Source organism: Polypterus senegalus, chromosome 18 (assembly GCF_016835505.1).
Source record: "Polypterus senegalus isolate Bchr_013 chromosome 18, ASM1683550v1, whole genome shotgun sequence".
Lineage (NCBI taxonomy): Eukaryota > Metazoa > Chordata > Cladistia > Polypteriformes > Polypteridae > Polypterus > Polypterus senegalus.
Window position 1 is genome coordinate 20,980,003 of NC_053171.1, and position 20,448 is coordinate 21,000,450.

General features: G+C 39.5%; 2 protein-coding genes across 3 annotated transcripts in view; one reads left to right on the top strand and one right to left on the bottom strand.

Annotated features, from left to right (window-relative positions):
• The window catches only part of rps6ka5 (ribosomal protein S6 kinase, polypeptide 5), an 89,832-nt gene extending 87,660 nt beyond the window's left edge, over positions 1–2,172 (bottom strand). Inside the window, exon 1 of the mRNA XM_039741345.1 lies at positions 1,944–2,172. Within this exon, the coding sequence (XP_039597279.1) occupies positions 1,944–2,001 (58 nt within the window). The 5' untranslated portion in view covers positions 2,002–2,172. The remainder of the gene's footprint in view (positions 1–1,943) is intronic.
• Positions 2,173–6,579: 4,407 nt separating this feature from the next.
• LOC120518516 (D-glutamate cyclase, mitochondrial-like) overlaps positions 6,580–20,448 on the top strand; it is a 46,359-nt gene continuing 32,490 nt past the window's right edge. Inside the window, exons 1-4 of one of the 2 annotated variants that reach the window (XM_039741353.1) lie at positions 6,580–6,842; positions 10,682–10,830; positions 18,999–19,110; positions 19,741–19,894. In XM_039741353.1, coding sequence (XP_039597287.1) covers positions 19,008–19,110; positions 19,741–19,894 — 257 coding nt within the window. In that variant the 5' untranslated portion in view covers positions 6,580–6,842; positions 10,682–10,830; positions 18,999–19,007. The remainder of the gene's footprint in view (positions 6,843–10,681; positions 10,831–18,998; positions 19,111–19,740; positions 19,895–20,448) is intronic. The other variant, XM_039741354.1, reaches the window with a different exon arrangement.

The window sequence follows — 20,448 nt, forward strand, 5'->3', positions numbered from 1 at the left end:
CTGGTTTGAGGTTGCTTTGCTGCCTCAGGACCTGGGCATCTTGCAGTCATCAAGTCAACTTCTGCATCATATCAAAGTGAGCTTAAGGAAAAGGAGAAGTTGAACCAGAAATGGACCTTTCAATGCCATAATGATCTGAAAGCACAATGACAAATGGCTTAAATAGAATAAATGAAGGGTTAGGGACTGGCTTAATCAAAGCCCTAATTTGAATCCCATTGAAATGTTGTGGAGGCGCATTTGAAACAGGCAGGACATGCAAGAAAAACTACAAATATCTTACAACTGAAAGATTTTTTGCATGGAGGAGTAGTCAACATCAACTCAGTGTCAAAGACTGGTGGGCAGTTATGCAAAACACTTACAAGAAGCCATTTCTGCTAAAGGGGGCAACACCAGCTTCTGAGGCCAAGAGGGTATTTACTTTTTCCCCCAGTAAAATACTGATTGATATTTTTTGTTGAGGGTGGCATGGTGGCGCAGTGGTAGCAGTTAGGAGACCTGGATTTACTTCCCGGGTCCTCCCTGCGTGGAGTTTGCATGTTCTCCTCGTGTCTGCGTGGGTTTCCTCCCACAGTCCAAAGACATGCAGGTTAAGTGCATTGGCGATTCTAAATTGTCCTTAGTGTGTGCGCCCTGCAGTAGGCTGCCGCCCTTCCCAGGGTTTGTTTCCTGCCTTGCGCCCTGTGTTGGCTGGGATTGGCTACAGAAGACCCCCGTGACCCTGTAGTTAGGATATAGTGGGTTGGATAATGGATGGATGGATAGATTTTTTGTTGAAGAGGATTTATTTCTCTTTTGATTTAATTCAATTATGGCACCTATATCTGTAGGCACTGTTTGCATGAAAATCTGCTGATCAAGTATGTTGAAAAAATCAATTTCCATGGGTTGTACTTACTTTTTTTACACATCTATTTAAGATGCATCAATCAAAAATCATGACACAAGTTTTTTTTTTCCCACCTACTAGAAGGTCTACGGCTGTGATAAAAACTTGCATTACAATAAACCAAGTTAGCAAAGTGTGTCAGTCCACTTAGACACACTATAACAAAATAAATAAAGTTGGGGTTTACCCTACATGATACCCAAAACCATTGGATAAAACCACCGGGCTCGGATGTGCTGATAAGTTCTCCATTTACTAAGTAGGGTGACAACCATTGCAAATGAAAAAAGAGGGGGAAAATCAGGAGTGCATCAGGTATTCTCACAAACTGCCACAGGGCTTTAAAACAACATGTCAAAGGTGGTAGGGGCCGAAGTGATGTTAGTTCTACCCCAACACTTTTTTCCCCGGTGCTTCTCCACTCCAAATATTCACGTCGGTTGAACGAGCTAGGGGGGAAATAATGAGTGCGGTATGCAATCATATGTGATCCATGCCATGTAGCAACTCAGTGCCAACTTCTGTGGCAAAATTCCTGGCCTATACTTCCTCTTAATAAGCACACACAGCAGCAATCGTAAAGCAAAATCGCCAACAAGAACAAGAGTAATTATTATACGACAGGAAGGCAATTGTCAAAGTGCACCAGCTACCCTCCATGTACCACCTGCATATAAACAAAAGTAAGACGCTGTCAAACGCCGATTGTTAAGAAGGCGCTATATGCGATGATGGCTGTGTAGCTTATCGCCGTTATAGACTACTCAAAAACTAACGAATTCTTTCCTGTCCGCTAGGGTGCTAAGAGTGTGGCCCAGCGCTCTTAGGTTTCCACCGAAGTGAGAAAGTTGCAATGCTCATTTCAGTCCGTCTGTCTGCCCTTTTTCCTGACACTCGCCCACCAAACAGCACTATCCAACTGTCACCCTGAGCCCGCCATCCCAAACAGCTGTCACGAGATTCTCTCGGGCTCCAGCCGAAGTTTCGTACGTAAATCCTGGGAGGCAAATGGAATGGGAAGCGGCCCCTATTCCAAAAATCCGTAACTCACCGTTCTTTAGCTCATGTTTCACTGTAAACAGGTCACCTTCCCCGCAGGGACCCTCCATTATTGGCAGCACGACGTCAGGTGAACTTTCCAAAGCCGTAAAACCGGCGCCACTAGGGTTTCCGTTTGGAAGAGCAGTCAAAGAATGTAAACGTAAAAATAAAAAACACAGTCCCTACTCCCCGCTGCGGGGCAGCTCCTGTACTACTACTATAGCACCACTGCCCTACTCACGTGCCCCGCCCCGCAGCCGGCGCCATTGGGGTTGCTATGCGAAGTCTCGGCCGCCGATAGGCGTTTTGTGCTGTCAGGGTGCGCTGAAGCTCCACCTTAAAAATAAACGACCCCGCGTCTTTGCTGTTTTACTATTGGCGAATCTGAAGAGCTCCTTACCTATAATTGCCTCACTCAAATCGTCACTCATTTGCTTTCCTCCAACCCTACCTGTTATATCAGCAGGAGGCGGGCCGTATTCGTCTTCACGCACTAATCTCTTGGACGGGCACTGAACGGTACGCCTCACACGGAGCACTCGGAGAAATACCCTCAGAAGCAGGCAGTTGCTTGGATTGGAGTGGCGCTCGACAATGTCTTCTCCAACGAGGAAAATTCCCCTCGCGTCCACAGACTCGCTGGTGCTCTCGACTATTGAAAGCATCAATTTCATGTAGAAAAAGCTGTTTAAGGTAGCAAAGAGTTCTTAATTTAATTTGGACAGTATTAGACCGGGGTGTCCAACTCCGATCCTGGAGAGCCACAGTGGCTACAGGTATTCCTTCCTGCACTTTTCTTAACCAGTGGCCAGTTTTTGCTGTTAATTAACTTATTTTCCCTGCATTTTAATTGCCTTATTTTTAGCACTTGGTCTTCTGAATTGCTTCTTTTTCCTTAAATAGCATCCAAAGCAAGTAAGATGTAAAGTGAGCCAACGACTTTAGAACAGTATTTCACATGGCAAATGCATAAATACCTCAAACTCGATCCAATCAATGTCACTTCAACCAGTTTCTTAAATACAAGCCAATACTTGCTGTTAATGAAACAATTTATTCAGTTCCATGACTTGTTGGTGCTTTTATTCTTCCACAGCAAACATTTCCTAAACTGTTGATGTTCTTTTTTTTTTCCTAAGAGCACTGTCAAATTATTTTGTGCACACAAATAGATCAACTTTACTGAGACTTTCACCTTTGGTTATTTTCATGTAAAGTATGATGGACACAGGTTAGCTTACTTTGTATCTCATTATTCTTTGGCTGCTAATTGAGAAAAAAAAAAAAGAAAAAATGGGTCTGAGCTTAAAATATCAAGTCAATACAAATTAAAGCAAAATAAGTGAATTAGCAGCAAAAACTAGTCACTAATTAAAAAGTTGGTTAGAACGAAAACTTGCAGATCTCCAGGATCGGAGCTGGACATCCCTGTTCCAGGCAGTGGTTCTCAAGCTCAACCCTGGGAAACCCATGTGGGTGAAAGTTCTGACCAATTTCACAATTAGCAAATCCTTTACCTCTAAATGGTCTAATTAAATGAAATGGAAAAACACAGCAATGTGATTTTTACAAGCTACTTAGATGTGTTTTATGTTTCCTATAGTTTTAAATCCTTAACCCTCTTTTGTTATGAACTTTCCTTTTTTTCTGTGAGGTTTGCACCCTTAACTGTATCCTGACAGCACAGAGAGGATTCTGTTTTTTGGATTTCTCCAATGCCTTCAATACCTTCCAGCCATCTCTGTTAAAGGGTAAATTTGGTATTTTTGAGGTTGAAGTTATTTCTTTACAAACATGGTATTTATGCATTTGTGAAATTCTTTTCTAAAGTTGAATGATTTCTACAAATTTAAAAAAATATCTTGCCCACACTGGCACTTTATAATAAAGGTTATGGGGTGTGGAGGAAATGCTTAAAAACTTACCAAATAAATCAATTTTTCACGCCAACAGTTGTCAAGTTTTGGTCTTGCAATTATATACACACACACATTGTAAAATAGTTTATACATGTAATTTTCAAACAAAAAAAACACCAATATTTTGAGATGAAACCATTTAAAAAAAAAAAAAGACCAGTACTGCAGGACAGCTCAGCTCTTAGTCTTCCTGTGCAACAACCTTCCCACCTCTAAGAACGTGGTTTCCTCTCAAAAGACCAAATCGCAGTACACTCTCCATGTCACATGGTTGGTTTTGTTTTGATTTACCTCCATATTTATGTGAGATGTGCTCCAGCTCTCTTCAAGCACTGAGGGTGTTGGTGGATGTAGAGGTGGTGCATTGCTTTGGAATACTTGGAGGACAAATCAAGAACTGGTTCAACTGGTCTCATAATACAGAGGAACTAAAGAATGAAGAACAAAACAGGCTCTTTATCTTAGGGGACTGCGTTCCTTTAATGTGAGTAGTGACATCCTTTACATCTTCTACAACTCTGTGATGGCCAGAGTGATTTTCTATGCTGTGCTTCAAGAGTGGTCCACTAAATTAACAAGCAAAATAAAAGGATAGGCTCAGTTATAGGACACACTCTGGACCCCCTGGAGGTAGTAGAGGACAGTGTCATCTTTGGATGGCTCTTAGACATCCAGCCCTTCTTCCACCTGTTCTGTGTACAGACATGCATGAACGACTGTGTGAAAACTCCACAGTGGACCCTGCTACCCCCTTCCACCACTTATTTAGTGTGTAAAAAATCCACAGGTTAAGTGCCCGCGACCATCTATGCCTATCTAGAGCTAACAATTACCTGGTAGAAGAGGACAGACTAAAGACAAAACTGAGTGCCATTATGAACATCCTCTCTCTGACACACCAATACTGAGGACTTTCAGCCAACGGATCATTCAACACAAGTAAATCAAGAAATACTAAGGGGGCTCCTTTATACCAATGACAATACACCTGTGTAATGCCTTATTGTGACTATCAAGTGTGTGTGTGTGTGTGTTTATTTATTTATTCATTTATTTAATGAGCTTCTGTAAAAGACAAATTTCCCCTTAGGAACAAATAACGCTCTGTCTATATTCAGTCAGTCAGTCATTTTCCAGCCTGCTATATCCTAATACAGGGTCACGGGGGTCTGCTGGAGCCAATCCCAGCCAACACAGGGCGCAAGGCAGGAACAAATCCCGGGCAGGGCGCCAGCCCACAGTAGAGCACACACACTAGGGCCAATTTAAGATCGCCAATGCATCTAACCTGCATGTCCTTGGACTGTGGGAGGAAACTCCACACAGTGAGGACCCAGGAAGCAAACCCAGGTCTCCTTACTGCCAGGCAGCAGCGCTATCACTGTGCCGCCCGCTCTCTCTACAGTATAATTGATTATACATTTATAGATAGTTAAAAGATGTGTGTATATATATATATATATATATATATATATATATATATATATATATATATATATATATATATATATATATATAGTTATATATAGAAATTAATACACAATTATATTTACGTACACACACACACACACACATATATATATATCAAAATAATGTACAAATTATTCAATTTTATATTTGTGATGTGATCAGAGGGACCCTCCCCTCTCCCCAGACTTCCCATACACGCCACACTCTAAATGAATCAAAAGTATGGCGTTATTTCAGTGCCACTATTCTGAGCGCACGTAAAAAAATATTGCAAGTGCAAGTGTTGCATTTTGAGGAGAAATTTATTTTGAGCGTACAAAAGCTGAATTTGAGTGAACAAAATTCATTGCTGCGTGCAAAAAATGTATTTCAGTGTTTGCACTTATCCATATACACACACAATAGCACCCCCCTCTCGCTCAGTTTTTTCATTTGCGCTTGCTCGCAATGTGTTGCTTGCGCTCACAACATTCTCTGCTGCGAGCGCTCAACTCTCTGTACACCGTTATAAGTGTGCCACAAAACCAACCAATCACAGACTTGGTTTCAAAATTCTGATTGGCTCTTACGGTCTCCAATCAGCTCGCTAGCTGCTGCATTCCGGAAACAGTCCGAAATGTAGCTAAATCCAGCTAAACTCAATTAAACCCCAATTTTAAAATAAAATAATTAAAGATATTATCCGCAAATTGGGGTTTTAGCGAGCTGATTGGAGACCGTAAGAGCCAATCAGAATTTTTGAAACCAAGTCTGTGATTGGTTGGTTTTGTGGCACACTTATAACGGTGTACAGAGAGTTGAGCGCTCGCAGCAGAGAATGTTGTGAGCGCAAGCAACACATTGCGAGCAAGCGCAAATGAAAAAACTGAGCGAGAGGGGGGTGCTATTGTGTGTGTATATGGATAAGTGCAAACACTGAAATACATTTTTTGCACGCAGCAATGAATTTTGTTCACTCAAATTCAGCTTTTGTACGCTCAAAATAAATTTCTTCAAAATGCAACACTTGCACTTGCAATCTTTTTTTACGTGCGCTCAATATTTTTTTACGTGTGCTCAGAATAGTGGCACTGAAATAACGCCATACATACTCTCATTCTTTATCCCCTGTCATCAAATCACACACAGCAAGGAAGCAGCGTAACTCGACGATGAAATCACAAAGAGCAATCGGTGACAACTGAATATCAAAAGAGAGAGGAATTGAAACTACCGTTAATGAGATGCTGCGCCGCAGTGCATCCTGGAATTTAATAGCGCTACCTTTAACTTCCTGTACTATAGTAAACATTAATGTGTATGTACACTACAGTTTGAGAATTAGTTATATTTCAACAAGGAGACTATCGGATAGGCGTTTGATTAAAAGGGTCTAAGTTCCAGTTGCAGTACATGAGCTGAGCTCGATTCCCCGGACTTAGAGCGACTTCTTTTGGGAACCACAGATACAAGGCTTACAACCGGAAAGTGTTCAGCGCCGACAAATAGAGGTCTGCATATATTCTCCATTTCTCTATTAGGTGAAGTAAACTTTTTTCATACATTCCTTATTGACAGTTATATACGTTCAAACATTAAAAGAATGTCAAGGTCAATAAACAGAAACGCCACTAAACACATTCTTGACTTAAAATCACTGATGACAGATTATTTGCAATTTTAATCCTGTATTTTTATTGTGTGCATCTCTCCAGTGTAAGTACGATCGAGTAAACTTGTCTAGCCCGCCCGACCTCCGAGTCCAGCAAGCTTTAATGTGATGGCGGTGGCAGCGAGTGCAGGATTTCAAGGTCTATTTACCTTGGTTAGTGGGCGGGAGAACTAAATTGTTTATTCCGAAGTTCTGCGAAACCGTTTATCGGTGGGCGGAGTTTTTCATTTAGGCTTTTTGGGTGTGTAGACGACCCATTAAAAATGAGTTGCAGTATTTAGGGTCACAGCTATGCTACTGTATGTCAGATACCTCGAGTTCACCAAATAGTTTCACAAATAAATGATTCACTCTCACTTTCAGATGATCAATTTGTTTAGTTAGGTTTTTTTCCTACTTTTATTTTGTATTCAGTAATACGTGTTAGTATATATACACGTAAGCAAAATTCAGAAATGTGCCTTTTTTGACATGTCTTAACTTTGTGTTACCACGGCTTTTATTTAAACTTTTTTTATAGAGTTTACTGCCTTAATTGTACGCAAATACTTATGATTAGTGATTGGGTGACAATGACACAAAATACTAAAGGGATTCGGCACTTCAATATAAAATTCACTTGTGAGGTAAAAAAAGGGCTTAAATGGCCAAAAGATAAAAAAGAGCAAAATCTTTAAAACGCAAGAAAAAGAACAGTAATTAATGTCACATACAAATCCTTGCTACATTCTCCTAAAAATGTATCCATTTTTGTTTTATAATTTCTGGATTGATACACAAAAAAACACGGAAACATGGAAATAGCAGCTTGAATAGTAAAGGCAGGAGTCCAGTTAAAAGCAGAGAGTGGTTGGGATGAACACTTTCAGTCGAGGTGGTCTGTAGGTCTGAATTTGAGGACCACTTGTATTACTAATTAGCACATTAATGAATGTAACATTGAAGGAGTGGCTCTGCTGTAACATTCAGTGCCATTTGCACCTGTGTCTTATTGTCAGTATTTGGGTACAATAAAGGAAGTAAGCTCAATAGAAATAAGGTGACTTACAAAGAATATGGTAAAGGAAAGTTAACATTTAAAGATAAGCCAAACAAATGAGCATTTAGAATTTTGCTTACATGTCAGTATGTATACTAGCACAAATAGGGTGAGAAGCTCAGTCATCCAGGAGGGGCTTAGAGTAGAGCCGCTGCTCCTCCGTATCGAGAGGAGTCAGATGAGGTGGCTCGGGCATCTCGTGGACACTTCCCTGGCAAGGTGTTCCGGGCACGTCCAACTTAGAGGAGACCCCGGGGAAGACCCAGGACACGCTGGAAGGACTATGTCTCCCGGCTGGCCTGGGAACGCCTCAGGATGCCCCTGAAAGAGCTGGAAGAAGGGGCTGGGGAGAGGGAAGTCTGGGCATCTCTGCTCAAGCTGCTGCCCCCGCGACCTGACCTTGGATAAATAAATGGAAGAGGATGGATGGATGGATGAAGAATTAGATCATTTAGAATAAGCAGCCACAGTCATTTTTAATTGAAAGTTACAATATGAAAAAGTCTCAATTACATTAACACCTTTATAACTTTAAAATTACAAAATATACACAAGAAAACATTGCTTATTCAGATTTGTTTGTCTGCTTATTGTAATTGTGGCAAAATAAGAACTTTTTTTTAAATAATTTAAAAACATATGGATGGAGTAAGTTTTTTTTTTATACTTTCAGAGACTTAATTGATTTAAAAGTTGGAGTGTGTTCACATATTTATTTATTTCATCAACGAGAGAGATGTCACTTTTTTGTTTTTCTAATTATTCTGTCACAGGCTATGTGTGGTGTGGCAGGCACAAATGACAGACACACGCACTACTGTTTCAATCGCTCATGCTGACTACTGAAAATTTGCATATAATTCAGTCAAAATCTCCCCCATCAGCCAGCGAATTTATCCCCATTTTGAAAAATTTCCCCCTTTCTATGAAATTTAAAAAAAAAATCAATCTCTAAATATTGTTTAGTAATTTACATGCTTAATAAACACTATTTCAAAAAATTGAGCACTGCCCTGTTGTGAAGAAAGGTTTTGTCACTTGTATACATAAATTATGTTGCCAAAGCTAGTTGGTAAACAGTTGAAATAAAATATTTTAAATTATTCCGATGAAAAGTTCCTACTTTCAGTGAGCATTCCTGGATACCATCTGTTTTGCGCATTGCACAGAGGATATTCACAAATGATGGGTAACTTTTGTTAACCAAAATAGTTTAACATATATGACTTGATAAACAACCACACTAAAGGAAAAACACTCAATTAATGTATTCATTAAAGATATTAAAGTCTACTGAACTTGCTGCTTATAAATCTCCCATAATATGTATACTCCACCCTGAACATGTAAAAGCAGTGCTCTGATATGAAAAGTTTCATTTGAAAATGAAACAGCAAAATAGTGTTTATACCAAAATAGAATATGTAACCACAGTTACAAAGTTTAGAAAAGACAAAGGTGATGGTTTAAATAATAGACACTGCCTACAAACTATGGTTTTGTACTGCATTTACTGCTGAATCTCTGCCTGTAGCTTGAAGCTTTGAGAACTGTAATTACACATGGCAAATGTGGTACTGAAATATACTCAGAAGATTTGATTCCAACCTTGTGAAGCTTTGATGACAACTTCACAGATCTTTGCAAGCTAACACCAGACCAAGGTTTTCATTTGCACTTCTTAATAAAGGTAAAAAATAAAGAGCATGAGCACAGCCTGGGACTCATCAATCCCAGGCCACTCAGACCCCTAACCAGTTTTAAACAATCTTTAAGATGAGTGGGCTGAGTAATGAAAAGTAGCTGTTCAGTTTGTTGGTTATTGCTGGTTGATGGCTTCATCGGGCATTTAGGAGTGGACAAAATAGGGAAAGTATGGAAGTCTATTTCCATAGAAAAGTAATTCACGTAACAAAATAAAACTTATTTTTAAGCAATCCCATCATGTCGTCCCGACTAGAGTACTTTCTCCTCCCCAAAAAATAATTCTCACCCCATGACTTCAATTTACCCCTAAGAATGGAGGAGATTCCCTCCCAGAAAACCCTGAGGATCAGTTTTGCTGTCAGGAGCAGCTGTCAGACATGTAAAAGAGAAAAAAATACTATACACATAATCTGCCAGTTGAAATAATCTCCCTCATGATAAACCTGAAGCAGTAAACTGATCTGTAATTGAACTTGTAATGAATGTTTCTGTCTGTTTTAAGGATAGACGGCGTGTGTGTGAGAGAGAGAGAGTTGCTTTGGGCAGGGTGGATTCTGGCATTTGTTGATTCATCCATTTTCTAAACCTGCTTACCAGGGCAGGGGGCAGCAGCGCTCACACTGCATCACCGTGTTTTGTATTTGTTGATTATTAACATATTTATATTAGTTGTGGAATTAAAAAAATGAGGAAAATGTCCTTTGTTTGAGACTTACTTTAGTAACAAAGTGCATCCATTGTTGCAATGAAACTTAATGTATCTATGTATTGCTAGTTGGAAGACTCAGGAATTGCTGAAAAACAGATACTGCTGTTTTAGCTATATATATTAATTACTTCAGTCATAAGAATGTATTTGCTTATTAAATAGTGACCCTATAAACATGCTTACAATATAAACATAGGAAAATAGAAGACAAAACCCCAGTAATTAATTCCATTCTTCTGTTGTATATTTGCAGGTGGTGAAAACAGATGGAATGGCACAGTGAGTAGAGCTGTTTCCCCACATTACATGGACCGCAGTTTGATTCTTGGCTAGGAGTCTTCTGGGCTGAGTTTACGTCTCCTTCCAGTGTTTGTGTGGGGTGATTTGTGCTAGATTGGAGAGGTGAGAGTCTAGTTTCTTGTCGCTATCCAAAGTCCACTCATAAATTTATCACAGGCTGTTTACAGAATAACCATCTGTGTGAACCACAGTAATAAAATGACGACCAATCAGCATCTGTTTCTGCCTTGCACATGTTAATTGGCTGTGCCTTCCTGTAGCCATGCACTAGAAAAACAGAGGATCAGAAAATGTTCTTTTTATCAATCTGTATTACATAGGTATTCTGGATTAGATTAGATAAACTCTAGTGTTTCCAAGGGGAAGTTAAATGCAGAAATATAAAAAAAAAGCTTCAGACAGGACAAATAATACAATCCATCAATTAATTAATCAATAAATAATAACTGAATATTGTGCAGAAATTACAAGATGAAGTTAAAGAGTATAAGTATTTAGTTTGGGATGGTAGAAAAGACCCCCAGAGGCAATTCTAAGCACCCTGTTGTGGAATGAGCCTGTGGCTAAAAGTGCTCCATGAGAGTGCCTCCTGCTGGGGATGGAGAGGATATTTCTTAATGGCATCCAATTTTGTTCCATCCTTTTTTCCATAACAGTTTCCAGGGTTCACCCTATGACGCAGCAGGCTTTTCTGATAAGTTTGTTCAGGCATTCTGCATCTTTTGAGCTCAGGTTGCTTCTCCAAGAGACTGTGGCATAGAACAATACATTGGCTACTCTAGACTGATAGAACATTTGTAACAGCTTGCTGCATACATCAAAAAACCTGAGTCTCTTTAGGAAGTCCAGTATGCTCTGGCCCTTCTTTTACAGCACCACTATTTTGTCAAATCAGTCCAGTTTGCAGTTTATGTGAACCAGGTACTTGTAGCTCTGCACCATTTCCACATCCTCCTCCTAAATGATGACTGGTCTCAGAGGCTTTTTGTCATGTCTGAAGTCCAACACCAGGGGCCTCATATACTGTATAAACAGTGCGTACGCATAAAAATGTTGCGTACGCCAGTTACTATGCTCACATTGCAATGTATAAAAACTAAACTTGACATAAAGCCACTCACATTCTCATACTAGCCGAATCCATTGCGTACACAAGTTTTCAGCTCGGTTTTGCAAACTGGCGGCACCCAGCGTCAAATCAGTGCTACTGTTCCTCTGTGGTTTCCCTTTATTTTTTAGATTCACATCCCTGACACGGCTTTATCAAATATACTGAAATTAATCGCATATCATTTATTAGTTTAAGGCTTCTAATTGTAATCAACCTGTATCAATATAATGGTGCACAGAATGGCCAAACTATTCCTAATAGCATAGCTGCTGTAGTGTTGTTACTCTCAGTGAACCACTCAGAGTATTTTAACCCACTGTATCTGAGTGTGGAATCACAGCTCTACAGCAACTGATCAGAAAGAGGATTATTGATTGATTGGAGCATGAGTCTATCCTAGCAGAACTAAGCACAAGCCAGAAACCAACTCAGGATGGGATGCCAGTTCATTTTAGGGCATATATACAGTACATACCTTCGCCATTTATATTATGCCAGTCATCTAACATGTTAGGAGATGGGGGATCCCACACATACATGTCAATTCCATATAGACCGTGACCTAGCTGGAAATTAAACCATCTCTCTGGAGTGATGACAGTGCTGCCATAACACTTTTCCTTCTATTAGCCTCTCTGAAAACCTTTTTAAGTGAATTACAGCAGGACTTCCAGAGCTCTCTCCAGGGGAACATCAGTGGCTGCTTTTTTTGTTTATTTGTGTTTGATCAGTTTTAGACACAAATGCCATTTCCTGTCTCCTCTTGTCTTTGTTTAGTTATTCCCATCATTTCAGCTCTCATAATGTACAATCAGTAACAACACTCAACATGATGATTCACATTTATAAAAAAAACTGAAGAGTGAGTGGTCATGTCTGTCTGCTGCTCTTACTGAGATCTGCAAGAACAAAGAATGAATGGATGGATGTTTGTGTTGCTGTCATTGCTTCTAGCATACATACAGTACATCACTGGTGCTCTTTATTCATTTTCATTTTATTTAAATAAATCATTTAAAATTCTTTACTTGTTTTAACTATTGGCAATAAGCAAGAGATGAGCAGCAGTCCCAGCAGAAGCTGTATATTTCATGTCCATTCACCTCTGTGTGGTCACAGTCAAGTGACTGCTTTAAAGCCAGTCAGCTTTATGAAAAGTGCTATTTAAAACTAAGATTGTTAAGTAAACCTGTAAAAAAAATCACATAAGTATCTTTTTCTGCTTTTGAAATTAAATCCTTAACATTTATTTATTTATAAAGCACTTTAAAAACAACATCAAGGCTGACCAAAGTGCTGTATAATAAAAAAAAGAAAACCGAACATATCAGACACACAAAACCAAAGGGTAAATGAAACAGAAACACATAAGAATTGAAGAGATCCTTAATAAAAAGTACACAGATAGTCAACATATCATACTGGGTTAAAAGCCAGAGAGTAAAAATGTGTTTTTAAATAGGATTTAAAGACAGCTAGCGAATTAGCCTGCCTAACATGCAATGGCAAATCGTTTATGTATTATCATTTAAGCAAGACTACTAATTTTGGTCAAGAAATAGTCCATATTTTTATGCTAAGTAGGAATTTTAAGTAGCTATAGATTTCACCAACTATTGCAGCTACTGGTTTTGAGCATGTGAAAGGCACTATATAAATTAAATCTATTGTTATTATTACTATTATCATTTGGGTCAGCCAGCCTTGGATTGATTTTCTTTAATCAGATGACTTCAATGCTGTCCTAGATATTATGAAAACATATCTGTGTGCTTTACCACATGAAGAAATGTATTAAAATTCACATGTGTTTTGGTATACCTGCAAAAACCTTTGAAGGGCAGTTTACTGATGTTTATTTTTTATTCAAGTTAAGCTTCTAGAAGTACAGAAAATGAATGGTATGAGGAAATTGCGTATTTTTGCTTGCCTGTTTTATTTTTCTTCATTCTTGGGCACACTTAGGGGATACCTTGGATGTCTGCACTATGTATAAATGGAAAGCATCATGTCTACAAGTAATATGCATAGTGAGAAGGTGTACCTGGCATGCATTGGGAGATCAGCATTTCAGTAAATTGGAGTGAGCACCCACAGTGATTTCAGGGTAATTGCAGAGCAACAAGTGCATGTGACAAGGTAGTGGCCGGCTTCAGAAACTCTACTTTGTGATGCATTCCGATTATATAAAAACTTTTGGTGCATTGCAGATTAAGTGAGTACAGACAGAGTCCAATATGGAGTGTTTTCAAATCTATAGTTGAGCTGTGGGAGTTTGCTGGGTAAGCTCTGGGTATCACAGAGCTTGAATAAAATTTAGGACCATAACTGGTAGTCCTCTTCTAAAGGAGGAATAAGTCACATCTACTGTGTCTCTCACCCTCTCAGATCATCCCGATGTTTTGAAGAAGCAGGAATTCATTTTAAAGGACTGCCTGAGAAAGTGCATTGTACTGGCAGCAGGGATTTAGCACAGAAGGATGGATGGGCAATGTGTTAAGTGGTTATCATGCTTTTAAAAGAACACTTCTATTCCTTTTTTTGCACTATTCAATGGAGAAAATAGTGATTTGTAACCTCCTTAGTATTATGTTTGCACCTGCAAAAATGATTAAAACATTTGAATTATTTTTTCAACAATAAAAAATGTAGTTATGTGTGACAGAAACATATACTGTACCTACCAAAACATCAACATAAATACAGTAGTATAGGTATGTCTGATGTCCACTGCTCTACTTATGCATATTTAGTACATGTCCTTTGTGTGGTGTTTTAAGACAGTCATGCGATATCACAGCAGGTACACTAGTAACATGTTTCTTTGCACACTTTTGTTATTTTTTTTTGTTGCTTGCACAGAATGCGTAAAATGTCAGAGCCTGCAGGCTACCACAGCTCAAGGCTTAGCGACTTCTACATTTCCCAGATACCGTATGAAAATTGACATTTGTTCCATTAACAGTGATTAGGGGGCTAATGTCTTTCTTGTCCTTCCACTTGTCCTTCCTTTTTACTTGCACCACAGCAACCCTTTACTGGACCAAATTCACCCGGCACGTCAGGGCAGTTAGGTCATACAGTGACATATCCACCATTTTCACTATGTGTGTCAATTTCTGATGGCCAATTCACATTGTCATCCCTGTTGCTCGATTCAACTAAAGGTTTAGTTTCAACTTGTTACAGCTTTTCATTTCAATTGTGTTTTTTGGTTGTAGGCTCTGTCCTACTTGTGAATATTGATGAGCTAACACAGAGATGTAGAGAGTATAGAAAAATTCACATTTTTAAAATTTGCAGTATGATGTTATTTCATCCACAAAATGGCAGCAGAACACTGCTCTGAGAGTTATTTGGGCTTTACTCTATATACGTATCTCTTGTGACAGTAGATAGTGCTAAACCAGCACTTAACACGACACAGACAGATGCAGGAGGCATACTTTCAAAAGCATACCTGATTTTATTTTATTTTCTTCCCTTGTGGGAAACATCTTCCTCGTCTCCCACAAGAACAACAATACAGTCCAAAGCACAAACCACTGCACAATAAATTCCTTCTCTTCTCTTTGTTTCTAGTCGTCGTCCTCCTCCTCCTCCTCCTCCTCCTCCTCCTCCGTCTTGGTCTTGGCCTTCTCCCTCCTCCTGACTCTGGCTTACCGAGTAGTCTCTGCTGGCCCCTTATATAAGGCACCCGGAAGTTCTCCAGGTGCTCGTTGACCTAATTCTGGCAGCACCTCTGGGTGTGGCAGATGAGATACTTTCCAAGGCTTAGCAGCAGCTGTGGCACCCCCTGGCGGCACCGCTGCAACACATGGGGGCTGCCATCTAGCGTTCCGGGGGAGGTAATGCCATGACCAGGCTTACTCCCCAGATCCTTCCAGCAAAAAGGTGTCCCGGCCATCTGTGACACTCTTTAAAACAGGTTAGCCCATGTACTACTCATTTTTAGCCGTGTTTAATAGAATTCCGAGCCCAAGAGACACTAGGAGATGAAACTTATTTTTTTTTATTTTGACATTAATTTTTGCTTAACTCTTTGGATGCCTCATTTTTTGGTTTTGTTAAACTCCTTTTTATTACCCAGATTGTGAAAAACATAAAACTAACAAAATGATTTTTCAGCAGTACTCTTATTGTCACTTTCCTCTGACTGCTCAAAATCCTCATCTTTCAGTGCAGAATCCAAGTCATCGACAACACACAACACATCTCTGGCAGAGGATTTCTTTTGACAAGAGCAGCTGTCGACTTTTAATGCCAAGCTGTAATGAAATTAAAGGGCGATTCATCTTTATGTCATGGTCTTTGCTACCATCTAGCTGATAAAACCGTATAATACATTCCAGGTGATTTTTCTTGGCGGTTAGCCTTCAATTCTTTATGTGTTGACTGTTATCAATACACGCCTTGAAAGTGTTTCTAATAAAGAAATTTGTGAATATAATTGCAGCTCGAGTGTTAGACTTATTGACTGTGCCGTCACCAGGCCATTAACAATATCATCACTTTGTTTGTTTCTTCACAGTTCTAGAGATTGTTGTTTCATTCTCAATGCTGTGCCTTTGTGGTGTTTACATGCTTACCCTGTATTGAGCTGGGTCTCTTGGTGTAATCTGTTCTGTCATTTAGACCTTAAATTGTGCTGATTAGAGCGTGTATGGTCGTACCTGGTAGCATGGTGGCACTGCTGCCTCGCAGTAAGGAGACCTGGGTTCACTTCCTGAGTCTTCCCTGCGTGGAGTTTGCATGTTCTCCCTGTGTCTGTGTGGGTTTCCTCCCACAGTCCAAAGACATGCAGGTTAGGTGCATTGGCGATCCTAAATTGTCCGTAGTGTGTGCTTGGTGTGTGGGTGTGTGTGTGCCCTGTGGTGGGCTGGCGCCCTGCCCAGGATTTGTTCCTGCCTTGCGCCTTGTATTGGCTGGGATTGGCTCCAGCAGACCCCCGTGGCCCTGTGTTAGGATATAGCGTGTTGGATGATGGATGGATGGATGATCGTACCTTCCATTGAACTGACATCCTGTCTGGAGTTTGTTCCAGGCTTTCCCCTGGACACCAAAAAGTCTTCAGGTGCCTGTGATCCTGTATTTTGTAAAATGAGTTCCGATCATGGATCGATACATGTTAACACAGAAAACTGTCCTTCTTTAGGTCTGTTAATTTTTTATATGAACATTTGACAGGCAATATTTTGACACACACAAGAATTAAAAACAATGACTAATTCAGAAAAAATAAACACATTTGCACATTAAATACTGTGGTAATCTTATGTAACACACTATATTTTTTTTCTGACATTGCAGGGCCCATTCCTAGAACTCATACTTTGTCAATATGGAATCACCAATTAACCCAATTTGGACATCTTTAGAGATGTGTCAGAAAAGTCCACACACATATGGGGAGAATGTGCAGTCCCAACCAGAAGAACAACCAGGCACAGGATTTGAACACAGTGTGTTGCTTTTGTGAGGCAGCAGTGCTGCCAACCTCTAAAGAAAAAAAACATAGTTATTGTTCATGTAGTAAGGAGACTGAAATTTTTACTAAAATATTGTTTAGCGTGAAAATTTGCAATCAAGCACACTCAGATTAAGAAACCAAGCTTTAGAGCATGATGTCACAGTAACTACATCTACTGATTCGACTGATGCCTTTATTCAAGACATTTGAGATAAAATTGATTATATTTCTGTTTGCTTTTCCTAATTGGAGCACAGCTACACACTGTCCGTAACAGGATCTGAACCCACCACCTCAGAGTCTAAAACCTTAGCCCCTAAGCCACAGTGCTTGATTTTCTTAAAGAGTTAAAAAAATCAGCTTGAATATGTCATATTACGAGTATTAAAAAATATGTCACTGATAAAGAGGCATGCTGAGTGGTACAGTGGAGCAGAGGTTAGCACAGTTACCTTGCCCTTTCTGAGGTTGATTTTTCCAAACCCAGTTACTGTTTAGATTTTGCACAATATTCCCACGACCCATAGGGTGTACTGTAATCACTCCATTTTTCTCCTAAAACCCAGAGTTGTGCATATCCTTCTATATAAAAGCGGTCAGGATTGTCCTTCCGTCCTGTGAGTGCTACGCAGGCGTGGAGTTTCACACACGCCCTGTACATTTTGCAATGCGCGATGGGATTTGTAGTTTCGTTTTTTCCAGGTAAAAGATGATTTTCTACTCCAGACTGTGTGATATCTTCTTCTTCTTTCTTACTATATAAAAGCGGTCAGGATTGTCCTTCCGTCCCGTGAGTGGAAAGCGTAGTGGTATTCCGCTTATCACACACTTACTACTTGCAGCTTGCAGTACGAAGCAACATGATGTGAGCAGAGTTCTGGTGCTCCCATCGTTCCCTTGCTTTTGTGCGCGATGCGCTGGAAAAATAGACAAAATTATGTCTCTGGAAATAATTAATGTTGATGGAGTACAAATGCCTCACCGCGTAGTAAATATCAGGGGGGTTCAAAAGGGCAACCTCAATATAGAAAAAAAGTTTAAATTTCATCACAAAAATAACAGAAACTATGAGTATTAAAGTAATACCTCTCAAATGCAATATAACCAAATTAATGAGTTTGTATAAAATATCAAATTGATCTACATATTGAATTGCCTTAAGAAGTGGTCAACTTAAAAGTCGGTCGCCTTAAAAGGTGGGTCAGCCTAGTTGAAATTAACTGTTGACTCCAAATCAGGGTGTACTGCTCCAGTCTGCCTCTGTCTGCCTTTCTAAGGTTGGTTCCAGCTTCCCATGGCAATCTATTGGGTAAAGTGCATCCAGAAAAGAAATGAATGGATGTTGTGTCACCCTACAGAATAGGATGTACTATGACGCAGCATACATATCGTTTATCAAAAAATGCATATCCACCAGATCAATCTGTCTCCTCAAAATGCCTTCCATGTCCAAAAATAAGCAAGGGAATAAGAATAAACTAAAATTAAGGGTCGGTATAGACTACTGTGAAACACGCATTGCGCCTGTGCTTCCACAGACCCACAGAGAAGTGATGTGTGTGATTCCACAATTTGTTCTATTAAAGTAAAGGGTTCTCCTCTTTGTTTTATTCACAATTGGTCAATTTAATTTTGGTTTCATTCCATGCATCTCCTCCTGTTAACACTTGTTTTTCTTTTTTTTTGAAGGAAATAGAAATGTCTGTTTTAGCCAGAGTAAGCAGATTACCGCATTCTGCAAGTTGGATAATAACTCAAAGAAGAGTGCTAATGTCCAGTTACAGTACCACTGTGGCCAGAGGTAGGTTGGTGTTGCCCGTTTCCCAGTTTCACTTTAAATAATTACTGCACAACTTTTCTATATTACTTACAAGTAGATGCCTGCCTGATAGGTATAGTCTACTGTTCAGAGTAGTCAGAAGAAGGTCATAACAAATTTATAAAAAAAAAAGAATTGAGGATGTCTATTTGCACAAACCATTACACCATGGTATCTGATATAATCTTGGTACCTTTCATCCCAGTGACAGCATTATAAATGCCTAGTATCAGAGGAGCTTGCTGTCTAGAAACAGCTCCATTCCTAGTCTGACCAATCTTGCTGCCCTGTTGCAGCCTGTATTATTAGAACATATTCTCGGTTTTATACAAAATGCAGTTATGTGATGTAAAGTTCTGATACATTTTATGATGAACCTGCTTTTTACTCACCATAATAGTAGTTGGCCGTATTTTTTGGGAACCTTTGGATAGCATGCATTGTCAAACTGGCACTGTCTATCCAAGAGTTACAGTTTGTGGTCAAGCAGAGCCTCCATGAGCACAACATACAGCATGTGAGAACTTAACATGAGCCTGGTTATCAAGAACTCTGCGTTATTAAACAGCACAGGAAAAATAAAATTCTGTTTGGTTTATTTTTCTTTCCAAGTGTACAAGCAGCCTGGCATTGTGATCCTGCCAAAGCAGTTTGCTGATGACTTTGAACAGTTCTGTTCCTTGAACAGTGGACCCCTGCCTCTGCTGTACAAAGGCCAACCAGGAGAATGGAGCTGCTCTGACATGCTGGGGAAAGTGGATATCAGGTTAGTATGTAGTAACAGATGAAGCCCTCTAAGTGGCAGCAGAGGATAAGTAGAGGATATCCATTTTTTTGAGAGAACCAGAATTTCGAAAACAATGTCAGTCTACTTTTGAAAAGGAAGATAATTGTTTATACTGTTGTTTTTAAAAGGAAATATAATAAAAGTACTTAAATTTAGAATATAATTAACTAGTGATTCTGAGTCAGATTAAGCAGGTTTGACAATCGATATATATGAAATTTTAATGTTTGTCCACCCACCACATGATTTCTTGTGAACAAATGGCCTGGAATCTTGATCTTGGGCTTTAATTGAAAGCTTATGTTCTAGAAATCCAAAAATTTAGGAAGTGGCCACTGTTGGAGCAGAAAAGTGTGTTGTAATTAAAGCACGGTCCTTACTAGCCTATCTAGTGATAATCCCCCAGAACATGGTACATATGTGTTCAGAATTCATAATTAAATGTAAGCTCTTACGTTTGTAAACAATTGATGGAGAGTTTACTGTTGTTTATATCTAGCCTTTTGTAGCATTTTATTTTAGGATTGTAGGTC